This window comes from Pipra filicauda, unplaced genomic scaffold (genome assembly GCF_003945595.2).
Source record: "Pipra filicauda isolate LSUMZ 115617 unplaced genomic scaffold, ASM394559v2 scaffold253_size2546935_pilon, whole genome shotgun sequence".
Classification (NCBI taxonomy): Eukaryota; Metazoa; Chordata; class Aves; order Passeriformes; family Pipridae; genus Pipra; species Pipra filicauda.
In genome coordinates, this window is record NW_024104369.1 from 141,892 (window position 1) to 159,979 (window position 18,088).

The 18,088-nt window shown below is 42.6% G+C and overlaps 1 protein-coding gene across 3 annotated transcripts in view; it reads left to right on the plus strand.

The window, feature by feature from the left end:
* Nucleotides 1-18,088, plus strand: part of LOC113994781 (unconventional myosin-X-like) — a 92,394-nt gene that overhangs the window by 33,390 nt on the left and 40,916 nt on the right. For 2 of the 3 annotated variants that reach the window (XM_027734207.2, XM_027734208.2), the window contains 12 exons: nucleotides 693-822; nucleotides 1,678-1,796; nucleotides 5,416-5,562; nucleotides 6,260-6,360; nucleotides 8,245-8,311; nucleotides 8,765-8,857; nucleotides 12,519-12,587; nucleotides 13,451-13,533; nucleotides 14,331-14,439; nucleotides 15,125-15,205; nucleotides 16,212-16,336; nucleotides 17,131-17,245. In XM_027734207.2, coding sequence (XP_027590008.1) covers nucleotides 693-822; nucleotides 1,678-1,796; nucleotides 5,416-5,562; nucleotides 6,260-6,360; nucleotides 8,245-8,311; nucleotides 8,765-8,857; nucleotides 12,519-12,587; nucleotides 13,451-13,533; nucleotides 14,331-14,439; nucleotides 15,125-15,205; nucleotides 16,212-16,336; nucleotides 17,131-17,245 — 1,239 coding nt within the window. Of the gene's footprint in view, nucleotides 1-692; nucleotides 823-1,677; nucleotides 1,797-2,604; nucleotides 2,743-5,415; nucleotides 5,563-6,259; nucleotides 6,361-8,244; nucleotides 8,312-8,764; nucleotides 8,858-12,518; nucleotides 12,588-13,450; nucleotides 13,534-14,330; nucleotides 14,440-15,124; nucleotides 15,206-16,211; nucleotides 16,337-17,130; nucleotides 17,246-18,088 lie in introns of those variants that run through there. The other variant, XM_027734210.2, reaches the window with a different exon arrangement.

The window sequence follows — 18,088 nt, forward strand, 5'->3', positions numbered from 1 at the left end:
TTGGAGGAAAGAAGGGAACTAGAACCCCAGAGTGCCCCACTCACAGGGTGAATGCATGAAAACTAGGTCCTGCTTCTCAAAGTCAATTTATGCCCCAAGAACCATGGGTCACATGCATGCACTAAGACAGAGGGAATGTGCCATAATTCCTCATTATCTGGTAACCTGTTTCTCACCTTCTAGCAGTTAATGCTGAAAGCCTGGTTTTAAATCTTACTGCATAAATCTACTATTCTAAGCTAGAACAAAGTAAGGGGGTTATATGGATCAGAGTAAATTAAGTATATTATATGAATATGTCCTTCAGGAAAGAAAATAAGGGAGAATGTGGAAATAATCCAGTAACATCTGTAACCTGTGCTGCCAGTGTTCAGGGGCAGATTTCTTCACATAGTCGCAAACCCATTCTTCCTGTGACAGACCAGCAATGTCAGCAGCATAGTCCAACTTGAGGATGGAGCAAATGCCCACCGCTCTTAGATGGTGATAGAGTAAATGTAGAAGAGAATGGGAGACAGAAAAGATCATTGAGAGATGTATAGCTAAGAGAGGTGCTGTGCCATCCCATTTCACTTTGATTCATGGTGACTATAATTCTGAGTTATACATCTTACACAGACTGGGCCTGAGTGTGGTAGTTACATTGTACTTGGCTATAATACAGCCAACATTAGCTGTATGGTTTTGAACAGACTGCCATGAAGGTGGTGGACTTCAGCACTGAAGAAATCAGAGACATCTTCAAACTTCTTTCTGGCACACTTCATTTGGGAAATGTTGAATTCATGACAGCTGGCGGGGCCCAGATTACGACAAAAGCAGGTGAGTGGGACCCTAGCAACTTGGTAGACCATGCAAAGCCCCATAAGGCCCCCAGTAAAGCTCACTCCATTGTCCTTTTTCCCTCTGGTTATGCAGTGCCTTTGCCAGCAGATTCACTGACTGCAGTGAGCTCTGCAAAAGCAGTGCCACAGGATACATGGCTCCAGGGCACCAGTGTGATTTAACTGGGCTGTGGCCTTCTGACCCATTAGTGCTCCCGGCTACTCTCAGACGAGTCCACGGCCCCACAATTTCTCTTTTGCATTGAAAGAGATGGAAGAAATAGGATCAGGGAGGAGTTGGAGATAAAAATAGTGTGTTAGAGACTTCCCCCCATCTTCATTTGAAGCATATGATTTACTAGTGTGCACTCTGTTACCGTTATGCAATCTGAGCTCATCTGGTAGAGTGAATCCCTAAACAGACAGAAGAAATAAATATGTATTACAAGTCCTTCAAGTCTTAAGTTAATTGCCTCTCTTCTTAACATCCAAGTTTAGCAATCCCATGCTCATTGTGCCTTTAGGAAAACATATCTTCTCGTGCGATAAATATTTTGCTAGTGCTGAGCTTTACACAGGACTTTGCTCTTCTTGTTGTCAGCAGAAAGTCTGACTTACAGGAGTATCTGTGGCCCAAAATGGGTGCTGACTCTGCCTCAGACTGGGTATATGAGCTTACAGCTTTGGGTATGCCCAATAGAATTAAGTAAAGGGGAGTGTGTTTTGTGCTGGAGTTTAGTCACTTGCCTTGTAGGAGTCCCTGGGATTTCCTCACTGAGCTGCAAAATATGAATCCCCCATGAGTGATGGGGATCCAGGCAAGAGAAAAAAGAGTGTCTTCCTTTGTTATTAGTGCTGAACATTGCCAGTGACCTCCTGGGCCTAGATGCCTTTCAGCTTTCTGAAGTACTGACGCAGAGGTCCATGATTCTGCGTGGGGAAGAGATCAGCTCCCCTCTCACTGTGGAGCAGGTAAGTGTCCTAGTGTATGCTACTGCTTCTGCCACTTTTGCATTTCCAGGCCCTCTGTCTCCCTCTTGTATCACCCATTCCAGTTTAGGGCTTCCTGTTTCCTCAGGTATTTTGCCCTTATTGGCAGTTCAGGTCTCAATGTTGACTCTGCTTTTTAGGTTTTACAGGGGAGTTCACTTTCAAATGTCAATGCACTTTGTCAATGGTTTTAAGTCACCGTCACTCACCAGGAACTGGTCATACTTGTGTCGTGCAGAAGGTGCATCAGATGGTTTGTGGTAATTGCATGTATGCATGCTTTTACCTTGCCGAACTCCCAGGTTACACTGCATTTACTGGAAGGTAAAAGCTTGCACACAGTTACCACGAAACATCCGGCAGATGTTAGGTTGTTACCCCACAGTAGCTTCTTTCCATATCCATACAACCACAAAGGAGGACTGAAAAAAATGATACGTAGCTCTTGTGATGTTGCTGATCACTTGAGGGCACTCTTGGTGTTTTAGGTCCATGCATAGATAACTGTAGAAAATCTTCTGTCATTAATAAAATGCAAAACACTGGAAAACATGGAGTAATATTACTAGGATGGAAGATACTTCATGTTATAGCAAAATGAACATCTGTAATGGAAATCTTGTGCTGGCACAGACTGCAGAGGGTTATCAATCCAACGCCTGTATTGGCAGAGAAACCAGAGTTACTAGACTTTCTCTGACGGATGTCTGTCTAACTTTCCTTCAGATTTCCCATGGAAGGAATTTCACAGCATCTTTAAGTATCCTGCTTTAGCTGCAGTGGAGTCTGGAGTTGAAAAGATTTTCCTCATATTTAGATTACCTTTGACATCCCAGCTGTCCACCTTACAAGCTTTGGCTTCTGTGAAGTTTTTCATGTGGTGTTCTCTTTTCTAAGCTAAACAATCCAGTTCCTTCAGTGCTTCCTTGTAAGTAATTTTCTAAATCTCTTTGTCTTCTGTCTCTGTTTTCCCACATCTTTCAAGAAGCGGAGTGCCCCCAGCTCAGCACCGTATTCAAGCAGAAGTCTCAGCAGTGCTCATTATGGCGGAGTAGTTGCTTCTTTTCTTGCTGTGAACACACCTGCTAATATGTTAGAAGCTAAGTTTTGCCTTTAAGAAATGGCCTCTTTTTTTGCATAGTCTTTGACCTTTCTTTGCAGTGAAATTGTGTCAAAATTATTTTTCAGCCTGTAGCCTATGGTAGATGTCCTCAGTATCCAGTACCACAGTTTTTCTTCTCAGCTCTCTGTCCCAAATAAGCCACATCTTTCTCTAGCAGTACATAAAGTTGGATAACAAATAATACCAGAGACAATTCAGGCAGTCCAGAACAACAGTATGCAGTTGTAGAATTAACAAGAGTCCCCCTGAATAGAGCTTTGCCTGATAGTATATCTGTTGCTGACATTTTTGTATGTTGGACCCCACACTTACTGCTTGCAGCCCAGTGAAGTACTAAGACCACAAGAAAATTGTGATAGCTGTCTTCACTAGATAAGCCTGTTGCACTGAACACTGGGCCTGTAAAGGCTATTCCTGCTGAAGCCCTCATGTGCTGCACCCACCTATTCCCACTTGTTGTGGGAATGCGTTGATAGAGTTGCCAGGGATTTCTCATTATGTAATGGGCTCACTACCCATCTGAGCTTTGACATTTCAGTGGGTTGAATGGATGAACTGGCCTAAAGGCAGGCAAAGCTGGAAGGATGAAAAGATCCTTTGAGAATCTCATTTGAGCCGTATTGTAGGGAAAGTGCTTTGCTTACAGCTGGATGGGGAGGTCCTGGAAAATGAGTTCAACTTAACTGTGTAGCCAGAGATACTACAGAGGCATGGCCTTGAGGGCATTCTCAGTCCCAACTAATAAGACAGATCATCTGATGGAGAGAAGAAATACCCAGAAAATATGTGTGTGCCCATGCTTTGAAATGTTCTCTTCTGTGGAGAAGGGAGATTGCTCTGTGCCGACCTTGAGCTGCTGAAGAGGAGATAGTACCCAGGAAGAGAAAGGAGGAGAAAACCAGTGAGGCTGGGTGAAAAGGAGGATCTGCTAGGCTGGGCCTCAGAAGCCTCGCTGAGGGGTTGAAAGGGTTCAGAGGCAGTTGGCCTGTGTCATTAGCAAAGCAGAACACAAGAGTTTGTGTTATTTAGGGTTGCAAAACTAAGGGGATGAAGGTGCATTTAGAAGATCAGTCATTGCTGTCTGGCCTACTGAAGGAATTGCCCTGGTGTCACAGGCGAGACAGAGGAAACAACCTGTAATCTATTTACCGTGGTTTATTTATTAAATGACAAGATTAAAGCTTTTACCCTACTTCATTATTTCATGTACTTGCTCACTCACCCCTCAGCATTACGTTCTCTAGATGTCAACTTCCTTTCCCAGTTGGGAGTGTGCTGCTTGTCCAGGAGGGTCAGGGCACAAATTTGTATGGGTTCGTATTGTGTAGTTGCAGTTACCAGGCTCAGGAACTACCAGCCAAGGTTCTTGGGCATACCCTGACGTTTATCTCCGTGTCTCCAATCTCCAGGATCTTTCCCCACTTCCAACATCTTTCTTCCAGTCACAATCTTTGCCGTCTTCTCTCCTGGCCCCTTTTTCTACTCCCTGAGATCATGTCTTCTTGTTGTGAACCCTTATTTTTGGCCTCGTCTTCTTTCTAGAACCCTAAACTCTAGTTTCCGATTCTAAATAGTGTATATGCAGAAGGACAGCATGTGATCAGCCTCTTAATTTGTGGTTCTGTCTCATGTCTCTTTAGTAATTGGAGGATTTGAGGTGTGCTGCTTTTGTTTGTCCAAGTGTTATCGAAATTTGCAACCAGCCCATTCCTTTTACAGCTATCAGGTAGCAGGCTTTCGCTTGAGATACCAACAGTTTGATTTTGGATGTTCATCCACATGCTTACATACACCCAATTAGCTAGTGCCTGTTAGTCATCACAATTTAAGTTATTTTTTCCGCCTATGACACTTGGTTATGATCAGTGCATGGCATGTGGGGTCAACTCTAGTTGAAAAGTATTTAAATCCATGATCTTTTGGGGCACGTGTCCCGGCTGTTGGCTAGCCTAACTGGATTCCAGCAGGATAATGCTGTTTGCAGGGAAGTTTTGGAAAGGGGATTTTTGAGGGCAACTTGGTGTCAGAATACTTCATTAAATCCTGCCCTACCAGTTTTTTGAAAACTGAGTAGACACCCATTTGACAGCTTTACTAGGAGTACTGAACCAGGATACCTTGCCTGTCACTGCAAATGTTGACTCAGGTGATGCAAATGACTGCTGTGGGCTTAGTTGTGAGATATTTTGCCACCTTCCCTGCCCCCCAGCACTTGTTCCAAAAGATGTCCCTGATTTTGCTACTTCTTTCAGCCTCTGAAGTTCAGTTACCCAGAGGTTATATATACATGGCTTATCTGTGTGTGGCCTGGCTATTTGAAAACTTGATACATATAAATACTGCACTATACACAGCCCGTACAGAGGCTGAGACCTCCACTCTGAGAAGAGTGGAGGAACCTGAAGTCCCATAGAGATTCATGTGCCCCTTATGCCTTCTGTTCTCTTTGTGACTCATTTTCATTCTCTGTATTTACAGGCAGCTGACTCCAGAGACTCCCTCTCTATGGCGCTCTATTCCCAGTGTTTCTCATGGCTCATTAACAAGATTAATACCAAGATCAAAGGCAAGGAAAACTTTAAGTCTGTGGGCATCCTGGATATCTTTGGCTTCGAGAATTTTCAGGTCAGGATTTTGTCTTTTGTGGAGTGGGTTGGTTTTAGAGGTGTCAGTGTGTATAGGAGGGAATTTTGGTGGGTTTGTATCCCCCAGTCTGGGGTCTCTCCACTGTCACTTTCCCCTGGAAGTAGCAAGATATATTTAGCTGCCCATTTCTGCCACCTGTATTCATAAAAGCTGATGTTCAAAGTCTGGTTTGTGACACAGACCCTAAACAGATGTACTGTGGTAGATAATATTGAATTTTTGACTTGTATGCAGATTAAATATCCAAATCCTGTGTGTACATTATTTGTTTACATCTATTTTGCACTGTGTGGAGAATGCCGTTGTAATACTTCTGACTGCAACCGATGAGGGTTGTATGTTGAACAGTCACAGAGTGACTGCTCAGATATTTCACAGAAGAGAAAGCCCAGTGACCTAACACTTAGGGAATTACATTTCTTTCTTCCAAGAAGAGAAGCATGATTGTCTTTAGCATCCTTTACTATGATTTAGGTTTACTATGAATTAACCTTGCATGGGCTACAAAAACTGTTCTCATAGTGGACCTCCCCATACTGTCCTCCTCATGTTCATCTTGACCACTATGTTCTCTGGCTTTATTTTAGGCCTGGCATCTTCCACCTTGCTGCTATAGATTATTTTAGAGCTCAGGGTCAAGCATGTTAAGTTTTATAATCATTGTTTCTTCTTGCAGGTGAATCGTTTTGAGCAGTTTAACATTAACTACGCAAATGAAAAACTCCAGGAATATTTCAACAAGCACATCTTCTCCTTGGAGCAGCTGGAGTACAACAGGTGACAAACAGAGGAAGGGGAGCCCCTATTGCTTTCATGGGTAGTAGAAGGGAGAACATCATTCCTCCTCTGTGCTCTTCAGTCCCTACTGCTGAGGCAGGAGAAACAACTGGGCCTTAGCGCAACCCTGACTGTGGATGTGTCTTGATAAGCACTGTCCATGTGCTTTGCCAGCATAAGTCACTTGCCTCCAGCCAAAAGCAGTCTCCCTTGTAGTATTTAGAAAGCCCAGATTTCCTTCTGTCTCTCAGCTGAATAGAAAGTTCTTGGGCTTTAACCCAAGTGGTCACTGGGCTTATTACTAACTTTGGTAATGATTTACCTAGGGTACTGGTAGTGTTATGCAGATGGAATCTTGGTGTGCAAAAAGTAAAGTCCTTGAAGATAGACAGATATCTGACAGCTCTTTCTGTCCTAGAGATTCCTGTACTGTGAAAAGGGCTCTTTTCCTCAGCAAGGAGACTTAAAGGAGAGATTTCCCGATCCTGGGACCTTCTGCACAGTTGTTCCTCTTCTGCTGTGGGCTTCATATTGAATTGTATTTAGTGAAGTACCTGGGATGTTCTAGAGTATTTCTGCTTCTAGAGAAGGTTGCTAGACAAATACTTTAGTTGTTGCTCTGAAACAGAAGCCTTTATGTTTGTGAATGAAGCAATTGAATAGGGTCAGTGAGGGCAAATGAGAGCAGCCTTGTAAAGGGAGACAGTTGAATAGGCAATTCATTAAATTCTAAAGATTACAAAACTGCAAGGCTATTTATGCACTCACTTCTCAGGCCTGTTCCACTATTGCAGGAAGCCTGTGTTAAGAATGGTATCATCATGACAATTTATTTTTTCCTGATGATTGCATAGAAATTTAAGTTCTGTGGCTGAACTTTGAAAGAATGAGAGGATTTTATTATTGTCTATGCATCAAATTATTCTAGGGTGATGTGCCTAAAGCTCGTCTTTCACTGTGTAAGCTCTGCTTCCTCAGGTTTAGTAAGTAGCTCTGTGTATCTCATCTTGATGCTCTGAACCTGGAAGTATGAAGCCTAGGTTGAAGGGTTTGTAGACAACTTCTCCACTATCTTCAAAATGTTAGCCTCCACCTGAAAGGTGTCTGTATCAGAAAGTCAGTAAGTAGCTTCATACATAGCCTGTAGTCTTCCTTGGATTCCTGAGTAAGAGCTATTCCCAGGCTTCTCTGAATTCTGAAAACAGAAACATCCTTTATTTTGGGAGTGTAAGAAGGTGATAAGAGAGGAAAAACACATTCAGCAGATTTACAGAATTTCATGGGTGATTTCCAAAGCATAATTATTGCACTACTCTACCTATATCAGCCCCTATTCTGAAAGATGCAGGGCCACCCTGTAGGCACCCTGTATATCAAGCTAAAGCTTACCTGTGTCATCCTCTTCAAAACTCTCCCTGAAAACTCTCTCCTGTCTCTTTTTCTGGTGGACCTGTGAATTGTAGTTCAGTCTTCTGGCAGATGTGCTTTGGGCCTTCTTTCCATATTGGTGGGTCAGCAGTTGACTCTCGAAGCTGTGTAGCAAACTGTCCATCATCGCCACTGCTTGGGCTGATGCTCATCAGTCCTGAAAGAGCAACTACAGTTTTAAAATTTGTGTGAAATTTACCCAAGTGCCTACAAGATAAGCATCAGTTTAAATCACCAGTATGGATAAGAAAGGCTGTCTCCTACCTCCATCTCCTTGTGTTAGCAGTGCATTGTGTCCCCTATTCTTTTTCCTCAGCCATGGCAAAGCCTAATTACTGCAAATTGTCTTCAGTCCTGGGACAGCTGCCATGCTCAGCTACTTCTGCTCTTCTCCTACACCCCAGAGCATTGGATCTTTCATTTCACATCTTTGTTCTCTTTGTTCTTGACTGTCAGGGAAGGGATAAACTGGGAAGCCATTGACTGGATGGATAATGCAGAGTGCCTGGACCTTATTGAGAAGGTAAGGAGTTATCTGTGACAGTTTCCAGGGATCACCATGGTCACTGCTGATTGTCTTGAGACCTTTCCTGGGGTTTCTTGATTTTAAAAACAGATAGTTGCTTAGATCATGTTCCCATAGTGACCTGGCAAAAGTATGGGCTCTTAGAGCTGTAGTCCCAGCTCAAGAAAGCAGATCTCTGCTTATTGTTGAGAGTAAGCTTAGGAAGAGTGTCATAGTTTTAGATTAGTGTTTAAGTAAAACCTTAATGTGATTTTTTTATAAATAATCTCCACTTACATTCTGCTTGCTGAATGCATTGACTGGCCAGAATTCTGCTTTCAGCTTGAGCTTTGCTGGGTATAACTCAGGAGTTATTGCTCAGTGGTCTGTTCAGATCTCCAGTTCTTGTCTTGGTGCTGTGTAGTTAGAGCTTTTGCTGACTGTAAAAGCTTGTCTCTTGTTTGACTGTAGAAACTAGGTCTACTGGCTTTGGTGAATGAAGAGAGTCGATTCCCCAAAGGCACAGACAACACCCTTCTGGAAAAACTTCACAGCCAGCATATGGTAAGTAAGAAAATAACCTGGCAGGCAAATGATCAGTATGTTAGCCCCATCAGCATTGCAAAACCTAAAGTGAAGGTTTTGTTGATGTAAAATATATGCTTTGTGCAGGAAATTTAAAATGCCTGGTACCCAAACCTGCGAGTGTTTAATTAAGCTGCACTGAACAAAAGTAATATGTGAGACAACCTGAGAATGGTCTCTTGTGCACATACAGAAAAGGGAGTGTGCATTCCACAGGCTGTGGGTAGAAGAAGTTTGAATTGGTAGGATGGGATGGAGGTCAGGTTCTGCTGGTCTGCGATGAGACACAAGGCAACACCCCAGGCACAGGATGTGGCTGCACAGTGTATGGGTTTCTCTTGCCAGCTGACTCACAGCAGTCTGCTCCAGAGCGTGTCAAATCTGTCTCCTGGGGCTGGGGACGGCTTTTGCCTCATGACTTTTAATAAAAGCTCTCTTATTGTTCCTAATTAATTAAATTCTTTCATCCTCTTTCTTGTGTTCTGGACACAGGAGTGGAATGGCTTTTTCATGCAGGTCAGAAAGTTATCCTGGGGACACAGAAACCCCAGTGAGATCACTGTAGCAATCCCTTACCATGTCTCTGGTACAGCCAACACTTTGTTCTAAATAATAAACAGACTGAAAACAAAACAAATTAAAGCCTGTAGCATGGACTTATGGAGTAATTTACTACTTTAGTAAGAACATTTTCAGCAAATATGTTTCCTAGTCTTCTAATTGAGACTTCATCCAAGCCTGAAAACATAAAAATTTGTATCCTTTATCTGAAGTTTTTTTAATTGGCATAGATGCAGATATTCTCATTTTTCATATTTGTATTCTAACTTTGCTGGTAATACTCATGACTACAAAATTGGAAACAACAGCAATGACTTTTGGTTGGCTACTTACACAGAGCTTTGTGGAAATATTTCCTTTCTTCAGGCTTAAATCAAGGCCTTCAATTTAGTCTGCTGTGGCTTTGCCTTGTATTACAGGTCAAGGAATGTGAGAACGCCTGCTGTATCTTTTTTAATTTTTTTATCGTTGTTGGTATTTGTTAACTTTTAATATAAAACTAATTAATATTTTTAATGCCTCGCTTGTTTTGAATTTTCTCTCTTAACTGTCCCAACTTCTTCAGTTTGTCTCCAAATGGAGATATTTCAAAGCTCCTCTTTCTTTCTGCTGTTTGTCTCTGAATTTGTCTACATATTTTTTTCTCTATTCTTTTCTGAGATAAATAATCAGACCAGAATGCAGTTCCCTTGGTAAGAAGGTACCTGTGGTTTATTGTACAGCAGCATGAGACTGCCAGTATTATTTTGCATTCTTTTATGCCCCACAACATTTTGGTTGCTATTTTTGGTAATTTCTGTGCATCGAGTAGCCTTTTCATTAAGCTGTTCATAGTGTCACCTCTGTCTGCTTTGAGGGGATAGCAGTTAACGTGGAACCCTAGGAAGCTTATGAGATGTGAAATGCAGGGAGGAACGATTTAGTAGGTAGTGCTCTAGGGTTTTCATTTGTTGAAGGTAAAATTGTTTTTTGTACCAGTTAAAGTCTCTATTGCTGGCTGGAAGAGCACTGGAAGGCATCCAGCCAGCATTGCTGGGAAGCCTGAAGAGAACAAGCCCTCTTCTCTGTATTTTCTGTGGATTGCTGTAGCCTTAAGAAGGAAAAGCATAAGGCTGGGATTTCAGAGAATATGACCTCTGATACAACTGAAGAGAGGAGCAATAGGGGAGATAGGAGAAGGAACCAGAAATGTTGTAAGCATGAATGAAATAAAAGGGCTTGGTAGAGAGGGAGAGGAGATGAGTGTGCCAATCCACATAAGAGAGCCAGGAGCAGTCATGCTTGGAATGGAAGATAGGGAATTTTGTGATTGGAAAAAGATGACTGAATGGAGGAAAGGGAAGAGCAATGAAATGGGGTCAATATGAAAAGGAAAAGAAAGCAATGAAAAAAAATTTCCAGTAGCACTAACAAATTATCAGTGTCAGAAGCCATCCACCCAATACTGCCAAAAGACCTTGAAGATGAAAGAGCTCAATTATAAACAGCATTGTGCAACATGTTACTTAAAATTTTCTTAGTACTTTTGTCTGAGAAGATGGGGAATTATTTTAATTTTTAGGAAGTATTGTAGGAAATTATAGGCCTATAGTTCTTATTTCACTATTGGGTAAATTCAAATAATGTAAATGGTCAGCTACCTCAATGAAGAGAGGCCTGCAAGATACTGTCTCATATGAGCATTGAGGTGGCAGTTTTCTGCTGATTCATGGAGCAAGACTGGACTGAGAGGGGCCTCATGAGACTGATTGGGTGGTAAAATGAAAATGAAAAGCAGTGTAGATAAATGCAAAATGGTGTACCTGAAGGAAAACAGTCCCAATTTCCCCTTTGAAAACATTGGGCCCTGAACTGACTGCTGCTCTTCAGGAGCGAGACCCAGACAGAGGCTGTGATAGATAGTTCCATGGAAATATCAGCACAGTTCTCAGTAGTAATAAAAAAACCCAGATGAAATAGTAGAAAGTCCTGGAAAATAGAACAAAAGAAGAAAACATTGTTATGGCATTGTGTAATCTATAGATCACCTGCACTTTGAATAATGTACACCACTGGGCCCCTCTGCTCGAAAAGGGGTTATATCAGAACTAGTAAACAACTGGTTTGGGACAGCTTCAGTGTTATGGAAAACTAGGTTGAAGGGACCCTGCAGTGTGGAGAGAAGATGACTTGGGGGTGTGTGTGATGGGTTTAAAAGTCACACATGGCCTGTAGAAGACAAATGGCACTAATGGAAGCCAGGCTTAAATAGTTCTCTATGGGGCTGGTTAAGAGCTCCTGCGAAAGGACACTTGGATGCAAGAAGTTTTCATGGGTTCAGGTGCAGAATAAGCAAGCAAGCAAGAGAAATCCACTTGGGGTAACTAGTTAGGCAGACCTTATAGAAATAAGTAGATTTTGAGGGAATATTAGGATGAAAGTATGATTTACTTGCTTTGTTCTTACTCTACAGTACATAGCCACTGCTAGAGGCAGAATACTCAGCTGGATAGATTGTTGGTCTCGAGCAGCGTGGCTGTTCTCACATAGTTAAAACGGCTTTCACAGAACAAAGAAAGGAGGGGGAAAAGGAGAGAGTAGAACATCTAATAAGAGAAAGGAAAAGTGAATATTCAATAAAGGGGAAGAGAGGTGCAAAGAAAGATAAAATATAGAGGAAGACAGGACACTGGTATAGTATTTCCTTTGATGAAGAAAAGGTGTGTAGGTGTTCTGCAAAGCTGCCATCTTCCTTGCATCCTGATCCTGTGTCCTGCACCACATGGTTTGTGTGGAGCCCAGTCTCCTCAGGTGTCAGACACACAAGAATTAACATTTCATCCATGGCATGCCTGCCCAACCTTGATTCTGCAAGCCCTTGTTCACATGAGTAATGCCTTGAAGGGCTGGATTTTTCCATCTTATTTAAGTAACATATTTGTAATGTAGCAGCAGAGAGCTGCAGCAGATGTGGTCGGGCTCTGCAAGAGCTAAGGTCCTTGCCCATCCAAGCCTTGTCATAGTCATGGCAGAGTTCCTGATTGAGCCTGTTTATTCTTACACCAGCATTAGAAGACTACTTCTTTTTCTTTCATTTCAGAGCAACCCCTACTATGTGAAGCCTCGAGTAACAGACCATCAGTTTGGCATAAGACATTATGCAGGGGAGGTAGGTGTTCATGATTTGTTTGTGAGATGCTTGGTATATCTTGGATTTAAGGTCCTCGATTTTAGGTTCCAAAAATCAAGAATATCTCTGAACTGTGTGTTGCCACACAGTTAGTGCCCCCTACCAGAGCACTTTTGAAATTTTAGGCTTAAAATAGTATGTACTATATTCTCCAGCCTGGATGTTTGTTTCAGTTTCTCAAGTAACTTTCGTTTTGGGGGTTAAACTCCTCTGTACTTCTGTTATTCATATTGTCTTTACATGCACATTCACAAGTAAACAAAACCCAAAGTAAAAATCACAAGGAAAATTTGACTATTGAAGAGGAGGAGAAAAGGATAAATACCTATCGAAAAAAAGGAAAAGGTTTCCAAGCCTTTAAGGTTAAATGTTGCTCTTTGTTGTGAAGAGCTATGAAACGGATGAAGGTGTGTCAAGGGAGGACACCTGCACATTAAAGAAGGGCTAACCCCCTCCTAGAAAAATATCTGCTGAGCCCTTGTGGTTGGGAAGTCAGGGCAGTGGCATTCTCCATTCGCTTTGCTCTCCTGAAGTGAATGGTGTACCTCACCCTTTGCAAAGGATTTCTCCACACACCCTCCCTGCCAGGCAAATCTTTGCAGCTGTTTCACTTGGCTCTTGCTTTTGAGGGGGTTTTGTGTTTTTTAGTTGATGTCTAAAAGCCACTCTCTGGATGGTAACTGTAAAACTCTGGAGTTCTTTGACCCCAAAAGTTCAGATCTTGGCATATGCCTGCAGTGTTACTGTGTAGCTCTGCTGGAGGTCTTGTACATTGGCATGTAAATGTAGAAGTGCTTAATGATTTGTACAGCACTGTTCTAGTGGCTCTGTCTGTGTTGCAGGTGCTGTATGATGTGAGAGGCTTTCTGGAGAAGAACAGAGACACTTTTCGTGATGACATTTTAAACATGCTGAAAGACAGCAGGTATGCCTGTGAAGAGGCCACATCTGGTGGGTTGGCTAAGCCACATTCATGTAATAACTAGACCAAGGAAAGCATTTGCTTTTGCCAGAGCATCAGGCATCATTCTTAATCATTCTTCCCTTTGTGCCGGAGTGTTCTGACAAACGAAAAGAGAGTTGGAGAAGTCAAATGAAGCACAGATTTAATCAGGACTTATGTTGTCCCAGTTTTAAAAAGAGTTATAACAGCATGACAGAAATCTCTTGGCAATGTTAGTCTTCCCTTCCCCTTCGCCTTCCCTTTCTCTCCCCTTCCTCTACCCCTTTCCTTCCCTACCTCCACTGAGGGTAGCTCTAGAACTCCTCTCGCTACAAAGAGCTGTGGTTCCAATTTCATGAGCGTGTTGTGGCTGCTAGTCATCAGAGCTAGTTCAGGAGGGCATGACAGCACCAGTCGAGCTGGCATACCTTCAAGGTAGTTTTGCCTGGGGGCATATAGCTCAAGGGAGGTGTCCTAGCCAGCGCAGAATGGAGATTTTCCTTTGTGTAATGTCCTGCTTGAGAGCATGAGATGGGGTTTCTGGCTCTGCAGCAGAGTGTGACATACAGGGCAGCCTGCGGGTTCTGGGCAGCCACATGGAAAGTATTAATTTCCTCACTGAAGTGCCCAGCTGAACTGCCTCCTGCAGCCACTCTGGCACAGCAGGAATAAAAATGAGGTGTTTCACAGTGGGACCAGGCAGTTGCTGAGAATGAGAGCCATCTTCTCACAGGTGTTAGAGGTCTTGCATCTTCTTTCATTCTTTTCTTTTCCCTTAGGCTGGACTTCATTTATGACCTTTTTGAAAGAGTCTGCAGTCGTTGCAATGAAGAGACACTGAAGATGGGCACCCAGAGGCGCAGACCGACTGTCAGTTCCCAGTTCCGGGTATGATGTTTTCCAAGAGAGCAGCAGGCTTCTGGGGAGGAGCAGATGGTTAAGCAAGGCCTGCAGCCAAGAGGAGTCATTCATCCTTGTTTTATGTCCAGCACTGAAAATGTGCAGGAATGTTGCAGTGCTAAAAAAAGACAGTGCCACTGCCCCAAGGATTTCTGTCTGGTGTATAATGTGAGAGATGCTGAGACTGAGCAGGGTGGCAGAGGGAATATACTTTGCTAAGTATATGAAATTCTTGAGGTTCTTTGATCTTTCATATTGGTTTGGTGTTTCAGCTAAGTGTACGTGTCCTTTTAGGCCACATTTTTTACAAGTATTGTGACAATTCCAATAAAACCTTATTGGGAGGACCTTGCAGGTATGAATCTTACCTCCTTAGATTGTCTGCAAACCTTCCGTTCATTTCACTGTTTTATCTTCCTGCATTTAAAGTTTGAGAGACATGTAAAATTAACTCACGTGAGCTATACAGCTCCAGGTAAACAGTGTTAGGAGCAAACTAATTGTGTGAGTATGTTTTGGAAAGGAGGGGATCTCCTGTGTTGTTGAAATTTTGGAAGGCAGAGTCAAAGGACATTAGAATGTGAGGGCTGCATGAAGACCCTGTTGCTTCAAATGTAGCCCCTCTGCCTTCTGTAGTCACTGATCCTTTGGGGTTTGTCTTGTTGCTGTTTAGGATTCTCTCCATTCCTTGATGGCCACGCTTAGTACTTCCAACCCATTCTTCATCCGCTGCATCAAACCAAATACAGAAAAGGTAAGTCTGTCTCCCAGCAAAATACATTCATGAGACAGAGGCCTGCATGAGCACTCACTTCTTGCACAAATGCCAGGCAGGTGCCTCAAACTGAGGATAAGAGCAGTTCCTCCTCACCTTCCCTTTTTCATTCTAGTTATTTTACAGCTGAGGAAAAACAAACCTTCCTCCTGGTAATCAGATGGAAAGGCTGCATGCTGAGTATGAGATTATATAGCCATTCCCACCTCTTTCAGTGCTTATGAAACCTGGAAGATGAACCAGGCTTGTGCAGAGCCCAGAGCTGTGGTAGAAGAAGCAATCACTCCTGTTTGAGGTGCCTGTAGAGAAATTTGTTCTGGAATGCAAGACTTGTGCAGTAGGAAATGTCTCCTGCAGATCCCTGGCTCTGAGGCAGAGGAGGTGGACGCTTCATTAGCAAGTCACAGTCCTTAGAGATAGGCTGACTCTTGCTTGTATTGTGAACTGTGGCGGGAGGATATGCTGCAAACTATATTGGGTGGGGAGCTCTGAACTGATCCTTTTTTGTGTGTGTTTTGAAACTGTGTGTGATACGGCAGAGGACAGCCTGCTTAGGGGATATGTACCAGAAAAGAATTCTGTAGTTTTTCTCCACTTTGACTGGAGAGAGACTGCAAAGAGAACTGAGTCAGGGTTCTGCACTCTGTATGTGTTAATGCATTATGTCTTTGCTTTCCTACCATGATCTGACTGTGAGTGCAGTCTCCAAACTGTTTTTTTTTTTTTCAGGATCTGCCCAGCTCCCTTTCTTCCCATATTCTGCACCGTGCAGTGTTGTGAGGTTGCTTTCCCCTTGACCCAAACTTCCTCCTTTTCACCTGGCCTGCCCAAATATGCAGGGTTGACTTTCTACACAGAAACAGATATACAGCCTGAGACCGTGCTCAGAGAAACAGTGACTGTTCAAGCCAGCAAAGACATTAATACCAAGATCAATATTTACTCTGTCTCTCTTATTTGTTTTTTATTCTGGATCATTATGTAGGCGCCAAATCTCTTTAATCCAGATGTGGTTCTAAATCAGCTCCGGTACTCAGGGATGCTGGAGACAGTGAAAGTTCGAAGAGCAGGTTTCCCTATACGGCGCCTTTTCCAGGACTTTCTCAGCAGGTAATTGCTGTCATTGTCTCATATGCTGTAACAGCCCCAAGGTATATAATTCCATATGATTGTTCCATTTTTAACTGCTGCTTCTGGTATGGATCATTTGTGGGATGTTCTTCTAACCATGACTTCATTGCCCATAGCATAGACTGATCTGGAAGCCCTTCTGAAGACTTACCTTTAGGGTAAAAGTCAGAACGGAAAAATAGCCAGATGGTCTTCTTTTTTTTTTTTTAGCTTCGCACAGATTTGCTAGTGTGATGCTGTGAAACCCAGCTGGTCATAATGTGTAAAAAAGAAAATACCATACTTAAAACCTTTAGGTGGCTGGAGAAAATTTTAATGGACAGTATAGTTGATGATTAATATTGGAAAGAGTGATTACTTCTTTTAATTAGCCACATCGAAAGGATTTCTTGAAATTTAAGGCTAGAAGAAATCACTGAACATTGCTTTCTTTGTCTCTTGGAGCATTAAATGCCACCCCTATACTGAACAAAATAACTTGTGTCTGATGAAAGCACATGTTTCAGAAAGACAGTTGTTCTTTACTGAAAAATTCTGTTGAGTTAGTATTTTTTTACTGGGATTGCAACAATAATTGCCAGTGTGGTAGGAACAGATAAAGGCTGGGGGATGGAAATTTCCAAACTGGAAGGCAAACATGAAGAAGGGAGGTCCCAAGGGAAGAAGGATTAATGGGAGAAGGATAATTAGAGTTAAAAGACTGGGGAGAGAGAGAGGGAAGGGGGCTGTTACTGTCATAATCATAATCTCATGAGACTCTGTTTCATTCTTAGGTACAAGATGCTCGTGAAGGGAACAAGTCTCTCAGACAACAGCAAAGCTGTATGTGCAGGTTTTCTTCAGACCTATGACAGCAGCAAGAAAGAATGGCAGTTGGGTAAAACCAAGGTACTTCATCAGTGTGGGGCAGGGCATGGCTTTGTTCCAGCTGCAAGGGGAGGCAATTGCATCTGGTGAGATTCAAGGCAGTAGAAAAGACAATGCAGTCCTGATCCTTTAAATACACTGGCCTATGTCATTGACCTGTAGCATCTCAAATATTTCCCATATTTTGTACCTAGAGATGTAGAAGGCTTTTTGATTTTGTCTAAATTCCTTCTCATTGACTACACCAGATTGATTTTGTTGTGTCTGATCCAATTTAAGGATTCAAGGAGAACAAACATGGGTCTCATTTTATGCAACTGTAACGTGTGCCATTAATTCTTGCCTCTTGTGCCAGGTATTTCACTCTGCTTGGCTAACCAAAATTCTAGCCTGAGGCAGTGAGCTGCTGCTTGGTATATATCTAAACTGTGAATAGCTAGACCAGCAGATGTGTGACAGCTTTCTGTTGTGGAAGCTCAGATGATGGTTTGTGCAGTGAGCCCAGGTGCTAGCATACATTTTCTATGAAAAGGTATCCAAATGCTTCTGCCCACTTGCGTAATTCAGACTTTGCTTGTGCTTTGGTGAAAGCTTAACACTTCTCTCTAGCCTGGAATAGTCTGGATTTTCACAGAGAAATAGATGTGAGCATTGTGAGGTATATTGCTATAGAAATCTGGGACTGTGAAACTGTCTCTAACTTTCCACATACTCCAGTAAATTCTTCAAAGAATATTCCAAGATGGATGGTGTCCAGTGCAGACAGCGTTTCTCAATAGTGGGTATGCAGTCCATATCTAGAGCAGATGGTTGTCCATCAAAGCAACTTCTTGCATTTTTTTGTCCTTAAGCTTTCAGAAAAGT